The sequence below is a fragment of the Mixophyes fleayi genome, chromosome 4 (assembly GCF_038048845.1).
Source record: "Mixophyes fleayi isolate aMixFle1 chromosome 4, aMixFle1.hap1, whole genome shotgun sequence".
NCBI classification, from domain to species: domain Eukaryota; kingdom Metazoa; phylum Chordata; class Amphibia; order Anura; family Limnodynastidae; genus Mixophyes; species Mixophyes fleayi.
Window position 1 is genome coordinate 129,568,932 of NC_134405.1, and position 19,410 is coordinate 129,588,341.

At 37.9% G+C, this 19,410-nt stretch overlaps 1 protein-coding gene across 1 annotated transcript in view; it reads left to right on the plus strand.

The window, feature by feature from the left end:
- Positions 1–19,410, plus strand: part of CSK (C-terminal Src kinase) — a 59,322-nt gene that overhangs the window by 25,662 nt on the left and 14,250 nt on the right. Inside the window, exons 2-5 of the mRNA XM_075208231.1 lie at positions 8,786–8,862; positions 10,487–10,600; positions 12,340–12,452; positions 16,306–16,525. Coding sequence (XP_075064332.1) covers positions 8,848–8,862; positions 10,487–10,600; positions 12,340–12,452; positions 16,306–16,525 — 462 coding nt within the window. The 5' untranslated portion in view covers positions 8,786–8,847. The remainder of the gene's footprint in view (positions 1–8,785; positions 8,863–10,486; positions 10,601–12,339; positions 12,453–16,305; positions 16,526–19,410) is intronic.

A 19,410-nucleotide genomic window follows, 5' to 3' on the forward strand; every position in this document is an offset into this window, starting at 1 on the left:
TGGAGGTGGAAACGCAAACACACAGATGCCAATATCTTGGCACATGCATTTTAGATAGCAACTTGTCTGCCCATGCTTGAATCTATGAATAACTTCTCGGAATGTGTTACGTTTGTTATGTAGGCCAGCATCCTTTTAGTTTTCTACATCTTTCAACATGTACTGCTCTGTGCTTCTATAATTGTATTACAGTAGCCAAAATGTGTTGTATTTTGCTGATACTGTACATAACATTCTAATAATGCTGCTCTTTCATTGGAACTTATCACTGTGGTTTCTTAAGAATCTTCCCATGCTGCCTTTAATTAGCTGTGTTTGTCTTAAGATCCATTTGGATTGAACTGTGCTTAAAGTAAATAGTCTGACTCCTTTCTTTTGGAAATGTATATTGTCTTCTTTCAAACTCCTGGGACATAGGAAAAATTCTAATCCAGGCCCAAATTATGTGTTTCCCCTTGTGCTTCTGCCCTTTTCATGGATTGCTACTAAAAATAAGGCAGTGGATAGAAGATCTGCTTATGCAACTCTGAGCAGTATGAACAAACGGCCCCCTTGGTTTAGTTCTGCAAAGCAGAGCTTTTTTTTTTTTGTTTTTTAGCTTTTTTTTAATGGCTGTGCAGACAAGGTTCTTTTTACAAAAGGCGATCTATGCCTAATTATTCCTGTCCTTATGCGAAGGACCATAGAGCGGTGTCTTATAGGTCCCATATACATTTCATTCAGAATCAAAAACTGTGCTGAATGGCTATATCAAATGTACCAATGCTGATATACTCAGTCATCGAACCCGACTTAAAGCGCAATACTTTCGTGTGTTTCTACACTTCTGGGTTGAAAGATGACAATAATGAGAATCATCTCTCTACCAGTCAATGGCTCATTATCAATTAAGTTAGATAATTAGGTCTGCAGTGTCAGGTAGAATTGGCTGCTAGCAGACTTTTTATATGCTGTTGTGAGGATATGCAATTCTTGCTTATGATGTTAAACTTTCAAGTTGTGACTAACTCTGAGCCAGAAGATGTGTGAACTAATTTTGTAAAACTGAATGAACAACCTGGACCACTAAATATAAAACAATGTATGTATATTTAAGGCATCCACAGAAACAGGCCAGGTAAAAGCATTTGGTTTTTTTTTGTTCTGTTTTGTTTCTATGCAACATGATTCCAAAGATTACAGACTATTTTAACTCTGTTTGGATTCAAAGTGGAACCCTGTGAAGTGTCTGCTCACTACCTAACATCACTTAGCACTAATGGAATATCATGGAGACTGAAACACACACACACACACCTGGTGATATCTCAGTACATGACATGTATAATATGGGTTTAGACCTATACTACTTATTTTCAACCACTTGAGTACAATTACACACAGGAGCATGGCCGTTTTTGTTCCACTGATTTGATATACCCTAAAACTGGTCACTTACATCCATACCAGAATAAAACATGATTTCATTAAATAATTAGACTATAGTGCTGGATAATCAATTTTGCTTGATGAATGGACAGCAGTGGCACTAGTTATGGAATTCAATATACTTCATTCATATGGCTGAAGTAACAATTCATCCTGCGGAACATCAAACAGAACCTTTCAGATTCATCCATAAGAAAGCTGTTAAATGTCCTATATCAAGGCTGTCAAGCAGGCGTTTTTATGACAGCTTCCATAAGAACCTCTAAGTGCATGTAGTCTTTCCTGTGGATTGTTGACAAACAAGCACAACATTTTATGACATGTTACTCCTATACGTCAAAACATATGCACACAAATAAATACCTATTTTGTTTGTCATGGAAAAATGCAGACACAGAAAACTGTGGGAAAAATGTAATGAATCAAAATTGTTTATACTAATGTAAAAGTCTCTTTATAAAAGGGCTTCTGCTACATTTAGCTCTTTCTCATGTACCTCTGGCTGGGGTCCTCTTCTGGGAGCCACCTGGTAACAGGACTTATAGAAGGAATCACAAAACGTAGCAGGCTCTGGCCTACCACATGGCAGGAGAACGTCTGGTGGGAGTGCAATAGTTCTAATAGTGGGTATAGGGAAGGCCTTATTTGGAAACAGTGTAAGGAATATGTAACTAGGGAGAGAAGAGAAGGTTTATGCTTTGCTCTATAATGTTAGTCCTTTAGCATGGAGATTGGCCTTTGTGTGTAGGGTAGTGGAAGCCTGCTGTAATTTGTGTGGTCTCACTACACAGCCTCCGTATGTGGCGTGATATAAATAATATGACATGTCCTCTATAAACGTTATCTCTAATGGATATATTGACTTGATATTTGATTTGTTTGCAACCCCTTCTAAATCAATTTTTACAGTTCTATTTGTATGTAATATCAAAGCATTGTTTTGTATTAGATTAATATTAAATATTGATATAACTTTATTAATATATCAAGTATTGCTCTCCGTGCAGTGATTGCATTTTTACCATGAAAAGACTTCAGTTTGGAAGCAGAGCCTCATCACAGCATGTTCATTTTGCTGGGAGGTTTCTGTGAACTCGGAAGACATGAAACGGTTTCTGCTTAGACAGCTGTAGGAATGTAAAGAATGGAGAACATCCGCCCCTACCAACTGACCCTTTCAACATTTTGTAGCGCATGCCTGAGAAACAAAGCAGCATTTTTTGCATATTGCTACCAAAATTTTATTTTTATTTTTTTATTACTTCTAATGCTTGATTAACATCTATGTGTGAGTTTTATCTTTGGCTGATGTAGTGAAGCCCATTTTCTAGTGTATTTGGATATAGAAGGTTCTATGCACAGTGTGCATCATTTCTTTTTCATGTAACAGTATTTAAGAATCATCTTTATGTCCTGGTGATTGCTGGGTTTGTGGGGAGATCACCAGCTTAAAACACAGCCTAGGAGATGTCATAATGGCATTTAATTTAATAAGACAGTTTGTGCAGTCCTTTTTTATTTTATACATTTAGTACTTTAAGTTCATATCATGAACACTGCTGAGGGTCACCATTAACAGAATGACAGTGTTTGTGGTGATGCCGCGTGAACTAGCTTCACTGAATAGAAGGGAAGTGTTATCTATAACCCAAATACCTGGCTAATAAAATAACAAACCCTGCTTGGTGTTGCTGTTGAGCAGAAGGCACTCTGTCCCATATATGGTGTAGCTGCCCAAAACTGAAAGATGCCTGTCCTCCTATTACCCATGTTAACATTTCCCCGATCACTCCCGTCCTAGCATTTATAACCCAGATTGTAACTAAAGACTGCAGAGATAAATTCAAACAGCTTCCTAAGGATCCCTTGAACTTAGAAGATTTGGTATCCACTGACCTATGGGGGGGGGGGGGTTTATGCCAAATACACTTTCTGCTATTGAGGTGGTATTCCCTCCCACCACCTTTTATTTTATTCTGTAAATCTGCATATAATTGTCTTCTTTTTTTTTTTTTTTTTTTTTAACAAACTCTAAAAATAAGTTGTAAACCACTGCCCCTAATCTGTTACATTATTTTTCATAAGTGCCACTATTGGCGAGCTACGGCAGATCATAATCATCATCATTTATTTATATAGCGCCAACATATTCCATATCGCTTTACAATTGGGGACAAACACAGTAAACTAATAAACAAACTGGGTAAAACAGACAAAGAGGAGAGAAGGCCCTGCTCGCAAGCTTACAATCTATGGGACAATGGGAGTTTGACACATGAGGCTAAGTCTACATTTTGCATTTCGGCCCAGCCAATCTGCAAAGGTAAAGGATCATGCTTTACAGTAATAATTGCAGACTGAAAACAGAAAATGGTTTTAAAAACATTATTTATGTAGTCTATGATCTAGCCAGCCCCCAGTGATGGATTACACCCAAAAAGAGGTGGTGCTTCTTTGACATGGTTTTTCTTTGTGCTATAGTACTCTGTTAATGTGAATTGTGGTGGGGATTGGTATGACTACAGTTGTGTCTGTGCTTAATGCCAAGGGAATCTTCCTGCCTTTTTTTTATTATTATTTTCTTAATAACCTGTATCATCCCGTTTCAGCCCATTTCCTCACCTTGGGATGGGCACAATTTAGTACACTTTTGTCATGTATATAGCCGATATTAAGCCTCTTTTCGTTTCTGTCCTTTTGCTATTTAATAATATACATTTAACTTTAGTCTGTCTAATTCTTTTCTTTTTCCTGCCCTCTATTTCACATTTTCCTGCTATAACCATCTGTACTGTTGCTTTATAAATTTTCTCAGTCCTCCTACTTGGATTGTATAATTTATTAAATATATCTTTTAGATGACACTTCTTTTCTCTCTCGTATTACGGCATCTGCAGAATTCCAACCATTACCTAAAATAGCAGCAAACAGCTGGGACTCTTAAATATTCTTCTTTGCCCCTTAAATATCTGATGGGCCTGGTTAATTATCTCCTCTCCCTTTTGCAGCTGAGCTTGTGGTGTGTATTAGTCCTCCACATATAGTATTCTCTGGGGAGGCTCGCTGCTTGCTATCAGCCTCAGTTATTAATAACCTCATGACAGATAATGTCCTTAATCCATGGCTCTTTGTGAAGCATCAGATACAGTATATTTTTGCTGTTTTGATCAAAGGAGGGGTAGTGCTTAAAAGCAGTGGAAACCAGACATTCGACATGAGGAAAAATAATACTTAAACACTCTATTATTTTATAATTAAATGTCTTGCAATACCTTTCTTATCTCCTTCCCCTGATTACTGTATCAATGCTTAGGACAGTGACAGATTGGGAATATAACAATATATTGCTTGTTGCATGCCATGTAGTATTATATTTGTATTCTATTAGCAGACCTGTGAATATTGTATTGAAAAATGTGCAACGTTTGTATGTGGTTGATGGTTTGCAGTCCTCCGCCTGTGAAACAAATGTTTAATCAATTGTGCCCCCACACACATTAAACTATTCTACATCACATGCAGTAGCACATCTTACATTATTTAGCAGTGAGGTTAAAAGCGTTGAAAATTGTATTCCTGTGATTTTATGCAAACAGTTGAACATTTAGGATGTTGTAAATTACGCATGTAGCCATACATTAATATCAATGTATATAACCTAAGCTTGTTGTCAGTCCCTAAGTAAAAATATTTTGTGTTACTGTTGCTACATGTACTTGTATCTAGCACCCACAGCACCAGTGTATATCTATTTTTAAAGCGGCTAAAATGTTATCTGAACCAACAGCGCTGCGGAATTAATGGCGCTATATAAATAAATGATGATGATTATCTGCACATTCTGGGTGTCGTCAGCTTTGAAGTGGACGGGGTTGAACAATCTTTAGTATACCGATAACTCAATGGTCACAGCAGCATTCCAGGAGATGAGTATTCTGGGCTTGTGGGAGGCGTTGACCTGTCTACTCATGTGATTGTTGGTGAGTGCAGGGCTGCATGTGATCAGAGCAGTGTCCTGCTGGAGGGGATAGCTATAGACTGAGAATCAAGTACGTGAAGGAGTAGGTCACAAAGCCGACAGAATACTGATTTGAGACTACTTTCAAACTTTTATGTGGGAGGATATCATATCTATATGAATTGGAGCCCATACAATGAATTTGGTCATTTCCCTTTTTATCTCTAATATGGATTTTGAGTTTAATTTTATTATTGTTGTTGACTTGTAAGGTGCCACAGTGGTCAGTAGTGCCAGGCAGTGGGGAAACCAGAGCATACATAAGAAAGGGGCATACAAGGTAGACCAAATAAGTGCAGACATGAAAACAAATGAAGATGTATAATTATTTTTTAGCTTCTTCATATGAATTATTACCTCTAGGCAACCTAAACTTTAAAGTCCCCTTTTCTCTAACCAAAGTCCTTTTGTATGAAAATCTACTGTAATTTTGATAAACTTCTTAATTTACTTTTAACAATCTTTGTGCATTAAGAAATGCAATAGCAGAACTGAAATAATTGTATTTGGTATCTGCACCCTATCATGTATGTTCCTGACAGAACATGAAAAGTATTTGGTTTTTGTTTGGCCTACAATATTTAAACAAATTTGATCTGCTCTGAGCAGCATATTTGTTACATTTTAAAGGGAAAAAAATGCTGATGGGCCAGTGTCCCAGCCTAAGGTGGCCCACTATGGGACCAGTCCAGAGGACAGATGTCCCTTTGCCCCCCAGCCCATCCAGCCCCTGGTCTGCCATATCCCTTGGGGAACACATGCCGTCTTTATAGTAGTTGTCCACTTTTGGACAGCCCTGTCCCTTACCAGAGTAATCTTCCAAGTTGCTTCTCTCCTCCCCTAGGTAGCAACTGATCGGATTGAGCGTGGCATCTGTCCAATCAGATGTGGCATTCATTACACACCAATGGAGTGGGCAGGTTTGTTATGCCCATACGGACTTGTTTGCTGTGATGAATAGTCTCTGCTCCTCCGCATGCAGCTGTGGGTTCTGAGCGGGAGTGGACCTTCTGTCCTTTTAATGAATGTTGTACTGAAAGATTGGGGTCTTTAAATGAGCTGTAAGTCATAGCACCCAGTTGGCTTCTGTCCTTTTTCTAATACAGCTTGAAAAGGCAATTAAACAATTGTTGCACTTTGTTTTTATAACTGTCCCCACAATGTGTTTTGTAGTTTTTCTCTTGGTAAATAAAGCAGCTCTCCTTATGTCTGATATATGAAATAAAATGGTTCACTTATGTCTATTATAATTTAACCAGAAGTGGCGCACAATGATTAGTGTGTTGATGTGGGAGCTTACTACTCAGTGTTAGTGGCTGGCAGACAAACCACTGTTTCAGATCTACCTGATTTGTTGGGCAGGTATTTTATGAGCCTGTTTATATTTAGACATGGCACTGCTAACAATACTACAAAATCAAACGGCCATCTTTATGTTTCTGGGTGTCTGCAAACTTTCCACTATGCCTCACAAAACCACTTCCTGTACTGTGGCTGTAATTTATAGCTAAATCATCTAAAAGCGTCTTTGATAGTAGTTACGTACATGAGCAACCCTCTCTCCCTTTGCTGTTTTTCTCTTTATTCAAAGTCTTGACTTTCTATAATGTAACAGTAATATATTTGTAGTTTTAAGAATTCCAGAAGCATTGATATATTGCAGGGTGCAGTATTAGATTTGAATTGGTACCATATTAACACTACAATTTGGGATCACAATATGGGATGATACCGATACACTCTATCCCTCCACAGCAGACCAGCACAATGACACCTTGGTTCCCTGAACATGGACATAGAATGATATGATTAGTATCCACATAGAATGTATTTTATACTGTCATATTGTTCCATTGAAAGGATGGTCAACTAACAGATTGCTCCGGTTAGAAAATTACACTTTTTTTTTTTCCTTTATCTTGCAGCAGTGTTGGTTGATGGTAACTGCTATACTAATAGTGCCTGTGCCGATATTTTATTTTGTTTTTTGTTTTTTTTCTCCACCCTATATTTTTTTTACTCTGTGGCACCCCTGCATTTAATTGATCGTTGTGTCTATTTAGAGAACAATTTACTCTGCAGGGAGTATTTTGTACAACGGTAACATGTTAACCTGACATAAATGCAAAAAAGTAACTTTGCATTGAGGGATGTATAATTGTAAGACTGCCAACTGATAAATTATGTGTTTGATCTACATATTTTTACCATATTACGTTGTTGTGAAGTGGGTTGAATTTTAATACGTGCTATATGCAAATTAAATCACTGTTAGTCGACAAAAAGATGGGGGGGGGGGGAGTCTGGGTGACTCAGACATGAGGGGCAGAGACACAGGTGGAATTGTGGAGGATTAGATGTATGTGAGAACTAGCAGAGTATAATAAAATCATATGCGTATTTAGCCCCCAATTCCTTATTCATACTTGTTGCTGCTGGTAATTGTGACACACAGAATAAGAACAGCTGTTAGAATCTCCACATTTATTAAGCAAGATAAGTATCTTTGTGATTGACCATGTTTTTGAAGCCTTTGAGTCTTGTCATTCTGTATTTATATAGAATAAGCCTCGCCCATCTTATGACACGTGCAGCTAAGCACATTATGCTCAGTACTGTGTAGATAATACTCATCTCAGTGCTTCCTTATAAAGTCATTTCATTGCATTTTATATACTTTGCTTAAATGTTAATGCGAAAAAGCCCATAGACTAAGAACAGATTATAAGAATTGCATTCAATGTACAGAATTTTAGTCAGTAATTAAAATAAGTTATGTTTCCAGGGACAGATATTTGAAACCTGGGACTGTCCCTGGAAATTGGGGTCTTTTGGCAACCGTCCTGTTATTTATTTCATTGCTCTGACTTCTGTGAAATATTCCTGGGTCAGATACACCCATGTCCAACTTGGCCTCATGTCTATATAGCAGAATACCCCACAGCCCGCAACTTCTGCAGTTGGATGACAACTTCATGCTGTTCAGACAAACCTGATGCTGTGTTTATATTGTGTATAAGTTTTTACACTTAACAGTGCATATATTCAGGATCCCATTCTCTGAGCACAGCCGCAACTGGTAAAATCACTATCTTACACTGAATGCGCATTATCTTTTGTGATGTACTCCCGATGAAATATCAGGAGAGGTAACAGAACAATGAGGTTGTGGTAATGTACTAAATCATCTTCTCTGAATGTATATTTAATCCCTCCTTATTTTATACAATTTCCAGTATGTTAGTTGAAATAGATGTTTCATAAATGACTGAAAGGGCTTTATTGTGACTTTTTTTTTTTTTTTTTTTAAATAGTTTTTTTTTTTTCTCTCTCTCTCAGATCTGATGATACCTCGCAGATTAGCATCTCTCTGAGACACTTTTCCAAAACTCGCCCCCAAAATGTCTGTGGTGCAGGTGAGTGTTGTGTTTCTGTAATCTCGTTTACCAGTCTCCACACTGCCAGATATCTTCTCTTGGATCTTTGTCATGTACTACCTTTCTGTAGACCCATGACATATTTCCAAGGCTATGGTGTCTGTCCTATATTTATTTTTTTCTTTTATCTTTTTATCCCTGCGTTGTCGCTTTTCTACCAGGTTTTTATTATTACACTTTATTTTTCAAGCACCACAATATTCCATTTTGTGCCTTTAGGTACAAACTGCTTAGTATTTCAGACTTTTGCAGATTTATTGTGCTAGTGTTTTAATTTGGTCACATACCATTTTAAATATGCTCCACTTCTTTCGCCCTTTTTCTTATCTTCCTAGCACTAGTCACGAGTTAGCTAGCCCTAATGGTCCCTGTATATTTTCCTTCTAAATGGTCCCTTTTTGGTTGTGGCTTTGGGTGTATGAATTCTTTCCAAAAAAATCCTATTGGGCAGATATTCGTGAAAATAATGTTGTATCCAAGACAGGATGCATGGAAAGTTTAAGTGGCAAAATATTTTGAAAGTGGCTATCAGGTAGGTGTGGTAAATTGCCTGTAGGCAGGGTCAAATCTACAGGAGAAGGGCTAACGGTGTGAGTGCCGCCATGCAGTGTGCATCACTGTCAAGTTTATGTGGTTCCCCCTTAAAGCAGACGAGCAAGAAAAGGGACATGCCTCCCTACAGTCAGGCAAAAGCCAGGGACAGTCTCACCTCAATTGCAAAGTTGACAGACAGTCTCTCACCTACCTGTTCTTGCAGTTTTCATTACCTTCTGGTGTCTTACCGTTGCTGTTTGGCTAGACCTCGATATCTTGGGTCCTGTTTGGAAAATGGTAGATGCAGTTTATTTTCTAGAAAGCCTGAGAACTAATAAACATTCCAGGACTCACAGCCTTATCCAACAGTAAAGCAATAGCATTCACATTTAACAAATAGACTAGTTTCCCCTAATGACCACTGCCTTTACATTATTAGCACCCCCCCCCCCCCCAATTATATCAATAAATACCCCCTCTCGCACACACTACAACAATCAGCAATGTCCCCCATATTATACCAGTGCCATCCCCACCAGTCATGCTCTTCCACATTATACCACCACTTGAGGTTTCAAGCAGCACCAAGATAATAAAGCATACAGCTTGAAAAGCCTCCGTGTCATAAGTTACGGAGATATGCAAGAGGGAGGGCAATACTAGTTCATTTACCAGAGTTGGACAACGATCAGTGAGTGCTTGGCAGGTGGGTTGTCCCAGAATGCCCTTGTACCTCTACACCTGAGTGTCAATAAAATAACATTGTAATACAGATTATTAGATTAAATCAATAGATTAAACATTGTGAAGAACTATAAGGCATTTGATATCATTCACCCTGAAAATATTACCCTGTGTTAGTGCTTTTGGATGTTTGTAGCTATGTATAGAAATCTGTATTTCATGATTGCTTGCATCCACAAGTCTACAAAGATGCATGTCTGTGACTGTAAGGAGGTGTCTCTATTTAAATTCATGTGTTCTTTAAAGCTATTTGAGTGTTGAGAAGTATTACACACACATTAAAACACTTATTTTCTTTCTAATTTATAATCTCTGCTGCTCTTAGACACCCTGGCAAGCTGGTACGGAATGTGTCGCTAACTACGACTTCCAGCAGAAAGCAGACCAAGACCTTCCGTTTAGTAAAGGGGAAGTCCTGACTATTGTGGCTGTCACCAAGGTAAATGAGTACAGTAGAACAAGACTGGCATTGGGGTGCTTATACAATGCATATCGAAAGGTTAAACTTCATTGGTGCAGTCAGTCAATTGAGATTAGTGTGGCAAATATGTATGGTAAATAAAATATGTTGAAGACAGTTGCATAGTAAATGCTATTTTAAGAAAAATTCTTATGGCCTACAGAATATTTTTATGCAGATTTAATTACGAAATAGTGACCAAATTACCAAGTAAAATTGAACATAAAGTGCCTGATCCATTAAGGGAAGTAAAGCAAAAAAAATAACTGACCTTGGCAAAACCATATTACAATGGAGGGGGGGGATTTAAAATGTGGGGACAGATTTATAGCTGGGGTAGGGCATGTCCTAGATCAACTTATATTTCAGTGTAAAAATAAAGCTATAAAATATGTGTGTGCCCGGGGGATTTGATACATATATTCTGGAACTGTCCCTGTATTCAGTCGTTCTGGGTACAAATCTTCCTGTTAGCCAATAGGGTTACTAGACATAATCTCTCTCCTACCCCGGAGGTGGCGTTACTACAACATTATACCCCCCCCCCCCCCCCCCCCAGTTTCCATCATATGCTAAATATGTCTTTAGTCACATTCTGATTGCCGCAAGAGCCTCCTTGGAAGAGCTCAAGGTTGGAAGTCACCACAGATACCCTTGATGTCGAAAGTAGTGGCCAAGGTGCAATTCAGCTTTGAAATGGAGACAGAGGGGATGCCCTACTCCACTGCCACCTCGTCCCCGATAATGAAGTGGTTCAGCTGGCATGTGTATGTTACGGACGGAGAGGGAGCGCGTCCAGACCGAATAGACTCTGATTTACTACCTGCATCTCCTACACTTAGCGAAGTTCCTCAATGTTCCTATTAATAGTTCCCTGGTGACCATTCGACCAGTGTAACTTTCACGAATTGGAAGGGAACCTATTGGGTTTTCCCCCTCATGTGTTCAATATGGTTTAACAGCAGAATTGTTTAATGTGTTCCTCCCCACTATGTACCCCTTCAATCCTTCCCCTTTTTACTTTTGTGTCCTTTTCTTACCCCCTCATCCCTTTCTACTTTCTGTACCCCATAATTTCTGAAAAATTAATAATAAAAATACTATTGAAGTAAAAAAAAAAAAATGTGTGTGCTGCATGAAAAAGCAGCCAGTATGTATCTTATGTGCAAAATAATAAACTAATTTGTACCCCTTGCTTTGTAACATGGTTTTGTCTAGGATAAAATGTACTCCTTTTTTTTTACTTTGCTCTCCTTAATGAATCGGGCCCGAGGTTTATAGAAAAGAATAGATACAAAATATGTAGACAAGTAAAATTGTGAATAATTCTGTTCTTGCATAAAAACGCACGATTTACTTCCTCAACCTTCTTATTGTTGCTAAACTATATGCTCAAATTTAAACCCTTCTTTAGACTTGAATTACGAGCCAGTGTAATATAAGAAAGTATATTGTTAGTTTCACAAAATGTGAAACTCCGTGGGTGTGTTCAGTTATCTCAGTGGGTGTAGACATAAACTGAAAAATGTACAAAGACAATGGCTATAGTTCAGCTTTCAGCACTACAGTGACTGTAGCCATGGTCATCCAGTCCTTTGTGGGCCTGTGACTGAAGATTAAGGTTGGGTTCACAGCGGACATCTGACTCGCGGCTCATTGTGTTAGTGGTGGTGTTGCACACGTGTTTTGACTCATAATTGTGTCCATTTTTCATGCAGGATCCCAACTGGTACAAGGCAAAGAATAAGGTTGGACAAGTTGGCTTCATACCAGCCAACTATGTGCAGAAGAGAGAAGGGGTAAAATCTGGGACCAAGCTCAGCCTGATGCCGTGAGTACATCACAAATGATGGGCCATCTGTCTCTCTATAAAATCAATAGCGTCTGGTAAATTGTTGTAAAATAGTTATATACTATATATATTTATAGTACTGTATACAAATTTGTTTGATTTTTATTTCTATCACTCGTGCACATCTTTATAGCGTGTAGGTGCACCTACTTCGCTATAGGTTGAATTTGGCACCTATATTAAACACACATGTGGTTTAATTTGTTACCACCTATTATGGTTTTTATTATGTTTTAATAAATATTTTATAACTGTACACTTTGTGCATGAGTGTTTTTGTGGCAGACTCGGCTATACCATCGCACATCTTGGTTGTTATATTGACATTTGAAGTACTTGTCAAGTGTCTGATCCACTGTAACTGTCTATAACACTTCATTAGAGTACCTTATAGCTCAGCTGCAGTAGAATGTCTAGGATAATACTGGGGAGTGTATTTTACCTTCACTCTGAAAAGCTGCTGTATCAATCCCAGTATCAATTCTAAGCAGGACAAGAAAGAGCCTCTGGTGAGATTTGACTGTTCAAGGCTCATGTAAGGGGACAATTTTCAGAAAAATACTTTATCTCCACCATGAACTAAAAGGCAGTTCTATGTATCTAAAAAGCTGGAATGCATAAACATTTTCTCATTTCCCAATTTAATCTTAGGTGTGAGAATGGAGAAACTGATCATTTATAGTAGTTTTGTAAGAGATTTGCTATGTAACATAGGTTACCATTCAATTGAGGGATCTCTTATTCTCTTGTGTGATTTATAGAAGTTTACTGAAGTAATATATAGTGTAAATGCTGCTACGAGTGCAATGGGTCAAACTGTAGCCAGCTAGCTTATTCAATGCCAGACTGCAAACCAGTACTGCTTACGTAGCAAAGGTTTGTCTCACCAGAGCTACAGTTTATTTCTTAGTACTCAGTCAGAGTCCTGGCCATGAACTTGTAAAGTCTCTCCTGTGATGAGCAGTAATTGATATAAAGCAGTGTATAAATCAGGCGCAAACATCATAAAACAAATCAAAATGTAGATGTTTTTGTAAATCGGACATTGAGACATATATGAACTTTGTAAGTCAAGTTTAGTCATTTAGTTGACACTAATTGCAGTCAGTTAAATCAGTGTTCTCTTTTGTGTAGTCAGTTTTCAGAATGATTCATCAGGCAATATCCCAGAGATGGTATATAAATGGGGATAAAAATCAATATGTGTGTGTATATATATATATATATATATATATATATATATATATATATATATATATATATATATATATATATATATATATATATATATATATATATATATATGTGTGTATATATATGTATGTATGTGGATATCTAGATATAGATAGATTTGGTATCCCATAGATTGTAAGCTTGCGAGCAGGGATCTTTTACCTCTCTGGCTGTATGTATTACCCAGTATTGTTTTATTAATGTTTGTTCCCAATTGTAAAGCGGTACAGTATCTGCTGGCGCTATATAAATGATGATGATCATAAAAACGCACCCACACTATATATATATATATATATATATATATATATATATATATATATATATATATATCTCAAAATAAAATCAACATAGGATACAAGCAAATCCACCCCTACAAGTGTCTCATAATGTTACAAGCATTCAGGTGTTAAGTCCCAGGTTCCACAGCTGGCGTACACTTTTCATCTGGAGGAGTGATTCTATAGTCCTTTTAACTGCTGACACCTTTCTCAAGGCACATTGGCTTCTGCAGCCAGCAGTGTCTTTATGTAACACCCAGCCAATCATCAAACACTTAACATTAGGTACAACACTTACTTTCCATAAGCATTGGAGGTCAACACATCACACAAGGCAGTAATGAATGTGAGCGTTTCATTAAAGTGCACCCATCACCAAGAGATTGTTGATTGAACTCTTTTATTGGCTGGACCAATATTTTTGAGAATGCAGCCTATTCAGTAGGAACTAGTGACCTTACAGAGACATTCTGTGATTGTTTGGCAACTTGAAGTTTGAGGAATGATAGCCTAACAATCTGGTAGCCATTCTTTCTTAGGACTGGAAAATCTGATTAGTTTTTTATCCTTGTCCTGTTATCTTTTTGCAGTGAATTCAACATCCCTGTGTAAAGCATGGGAGTCTCTGACAAGTTCAAGTCTTGCTAATCACAACTTAGAATATCTGTTTTGCTGATTACTACCTGAACTTCTGACAATTGTTTGTTTTTTGTCTCAACCTTCTCTTGTGTAGCTTCTCCTCCCCTCCCTTTACTACTTGATTTTTCATCATTGTGATATGGTTTTCACGTTTCTTTATCTTTTATTTCTGTAATTTCTCCTGGTCTTTGCCCTTCATTTACATAAACATTTCAATAATATTTTCCCGTGGCACTTCCTTGTGTAGAACAGTTTCTCGGCTGCACTCACCTCTGTTAACTGAAGTGTGCGCTGCAACGACAGTGTCTATCATATAGCTGCAATGAGGCAAGTAACAGTGTGTTCTGCTTTTATGTTTCGGCAATCAGCGAGGCCACGGAGTCTACAGCAAACTACTAACACACAAACACACAAACTGCTAAAGTTCTTTATACATCAAGCCCTTCCATTGTCTCCTTCCTTCTCGTTATTTTATTTACTCTCTCTCAATGCTGCATTCCTGCCTACTTACACAGCAGTTCTAAAGAGTTATTCCATTAAGTAAACTATGCAGAGGAATCATAATAGTCTTGTCTGAAGGTTGAGCTGATGATGACAATCTGACAATGTGTTGGTTATGCAGGTTGTTTTATATTTGAGCCAAAATTTCTAAAATGTTTTGAATTTTTTTAAATCATAACTAAAGCTAAAACTCAAGCCGCTTCATATAAATGTTAACAAATAACATTGTTGTATATATGTGAAAGTTTAACTAGACATAAATCGTTTTATCTGCCCACACAGAAGGCAATACATTTATTTTAAAGTACTGGGATCTCAAAATTGTAAAACTTGGATGATCATATTTCTGAAAGATGTCCATTCAAATGTTTTGTGTGCCTCACACAAAGCGATAATTGTAGAATAGGATCTTATTATGAAATACCGTATGTGTCCTTTTAGTGTTTCAGTTTTTAATTCTTGCACATGATTTCCTCCTCCGGCCAAAGATCTACAGATTGTATAGTTTTACTGATGTAGGTGTGTTTAGCCTTGAACCTATTGTTATCACCTGATCTCTCCATATACACTCAGATGAGCTGCACCCATTTATTTCATAATATGTACATTGATAGATCCAATTAAATAATGCTTATTCAGAAGCTACATGGACAGTGATTATTTTAAATATGTCGCACAGAATTAAAGGTCATAAAATGATGTAGTAGTCTAGAGCATACATGCCTACTCTCCCAGAATTCCCGGGAGGACTCCCTGAAAATCGGGAAGTCCTCCCGGAAGAGTAGGCAAACCTCACGGATTCGCTGAAATTCACGTCATTGAATGGCGGAGCTTAACCGCACCATCAAGCCACGCCTCCACTATTCAATGCCGTGAATTTCTGAATTATATAGTGGGGGCGGGATCCCCCGGGAGAGAAGTTTTGAAAGTTGCCATGTATGGCCTTGAGTTCAGTGCTTCCCTTGCCGGCGGTATCTACATGGCTTTATACTGGCGTTGTATTCCTATTGGAATGTAAAGCAAGTATTCAGTTTGGATGGACAAGTCCTTAGTAAAGATACAATATATACCAGGTGGTTAGGTTCACCTCATATAACAGTTGCTATTTTTCTACGCTGTTTTGTTGTTTGAGTTTTTTCCTGTTTGTTTTCTCATTCATCTCTCTCATCCTCTTGCAGATGGTTTCATGGCAAGATTACAAGAGAACAGGCTGAGAGACTCTTATACCCTCCAGAGACCGGCCTCTTTCTTGTGCGTGAGAGCACGAACTACCCAGGGGACTACACGCTATGTGTGAGCTGCGAGGGTAAAGTGGAGCATTACCGCATTATTTATAAATCGGGCAAGCTGACCATCGATGAAGAGGCCTACTTTGACAACCTTATGCAGCTCGTGGAGGTAAGAGGCATCAATTAGAAGATGCTGTCAGGCTACACAAGCAGAAGTCACTGTTTTAGCCTACAGGAGTGATATCACTTATTGCATTGTATGTTGGGAACAAAATATACAAATTAATATAAGATGCATGTGATGGACTGTTCTTGATTATGTAAAGTTTATTATGACTATTGTCACAATGTAATACAGAAGCTGCTTTGAGAGTTTAAAGAGTGCAGAGTGAATGCTCACAAGCTTAGTAGTGAAACTAGAAACAGGCCACCAGTTATGTGACTGCTGCTTTGGGTAAGGGTAATTTTATGCTATGTGCTTCTACTCTATGCGCAGTGTTTCTTTTTTTAACCTGCTGTAGTGCTTGTTCAATTAATCTCCCTATTGTTGGTAAATGCTGCTAGCTTTCGGAAAACAATTTTCATAAAAAAAAGGAGATACTGTAGATGAAATAAGTATTGAGCACATCAACATTTTTCTCAGTATATATATTTAATGTGGCTATTGTAATGAAATTTACACAGAATGTCAGCAACAACTCTTGCAATCCACAAATGCAAAGAAATCAAACCATAGATGTCCATAATTTAAGTTTTGGGTAATAATGTGAATCTATCAGTTATTAGAAAGCAGTCCTGCTAGCTGGCTCAGCCACAACTGATGGAGGTGCACCTCGCAACAGGAGTGAAAAAAATTATCAGGAGTGTCACACGAAACATCTCATGATTAGTAAAAGCAAAGAGCTGTCTCAAGACCTTCGCTTTCTTATTGTTGCAAAACATACTGATTGCATTGGTTACAGAAGGATCTCTAAACTGCTGAATATTCCAGTGAGCACTGTTGGGGCCATAATCCAAAAGTGGAAAGAACTTTTTCACCATAAACTGGCTACGACCAGGTGCACCTCACAAGATTTCTAACAGAGGAGTGAAAAAAATTGTCAGAAGAGTTGGCCAAGGACCACTTGTGGAGAGCTTCAGAAAGATCTGGTTTTAGCAGGTAAAATTGTTTCAAAGAAAACAATAAGTAATGCACTCAACCGCCATGGCCTGTATGCACGCTCACCACACAAGACTCCGTTGCTGAAGAAAAAACATGTTGAAGCTCTTTTAAAGTTTGCTGCACAACATTTGGACAAGCCTGTGAAATAGTGGGAGAATATAATGTGGTCAGATGAGAACAAAACTGAACTCTTTGGGTGCCATAATACACACCATGTTTTGAGGAGAAATGGCACGGCATGTCACCCCAAAAACACCATACCAAAAGTGAAGTTTGGAGGTGGGAACATCATGATGTGTGGCTGTTTTTCTGCACATGGTACTAGCATACTGCATATATTTTTTCAGTTTCTAATTCATCCTTCCTTCAGAGACATTATTGATAAAAATCTGCTGCCTTCTACCAGGATGCTGAGGATCAAACGAGGGTGGACATTTCAGCAAGACAATGATTCCAAACACACAACCAAGGACACTGTCAATTGGTTTCAGAGAAAGAAAATAAAGCTGCTAGAATAGCCCAGCCAATCTCCTGACTTGAATCCAGTTGAAAATCTTTGGCAAGAACTAAAGATCAGAGTCCATAGAAGAAGTCCACGGAACCTTCAAGATTTGAAGACTATTTGCGTTGAAGAATGGGGCAAAATCACACCAGAGCAACGCATGCGTCTAGTTTCTCCATACAGGAGGTGTCTTGAAGCTGTCATTGCCAACAAAGGCTTTTGTGCAAAGTATTAAATAAATTTCAGGAAGCTTGTTCAATACTTTTTTCCCTGTGTCATTTCACATTATTACACAAAACTTTAAATTATGGACATCTATTGTTATGATTTCTCTGCATGTGTGGATTGCAAAGCTTGTTGCTGACATTTTGGTGTAAATTTCATTACAGTACAATACAACATTAAGTATATATTTACTGAGAAAAATGTTGATTTGTTAAATAATTCACCCGATGTTTGTATGTACATAATGGTGGATAGTGTAATTAATATTAAAGAAGTTAGTGAGACGTGTGAGTATTTCAGTACGCTGTTAAAGATACTGTGACTGAAGTATTGAACATATGCACATGTAGAAGACACACAATTCACTTTTGAAACTTTCAAGTATGTATGCTTTGTGCAGTTTGTAATATAATATGTGAAGGACATAAAACGTGTACTATGCTGGTAAAACATAAACGAGAGGGTGTAGGTTGCAAGGACACTACACAGAACAGTCACCTTACCAGATCCTTGGTCAAACAGACACAAATCGTTATGGGAGTTGCTGGTACTTACTGGCACACAGTTACTAAAAGAAACACGCCCAGCCAAATTTAGCTTCTCTATGTACACACCCACCCACTGTAGAGACAAGGTACCAAGGCTTACATCCAATTTGTGTAGCTAGAAATAAACTCTGTTCCATGGTACTATTTTAACAAATGGGTAAAGTTCCAGATGGAAGGTAAAAAAGGGGCCAGAATGTTGTGCTAATCTGTTTATCAATAAATATGGGATGATTTCAGTGATTCGAGGCTCCCCTGTCCCTGCAGAAGTGCATACATAGCCTACTCATTTTTGCATTTGTTCTGCAAAGCCAAGCATTATAGCTCATATAACATGTAATAAGATGAGTAAACCCCTCACCCAGCTTCCTGTGCCAGGAACTGAAGCTGAGATGACAGCATACAGCTAGTTTCTCTGTGTACTATGCACTGCGGCTATAACCCTGTGAGACATGTAATGTAATCATTTATTCATAAAGCCCTAGCATATTTACCAGTGTTGTCCAATGGAAATAAAACAAATATAACTTACAGTCTAAAACAAAACCAGGGAAGACCTACAAAAAGCAGTTCCTGCTATGTATATTCAGTATATAACCAATACTGATGCTTGTCATGCA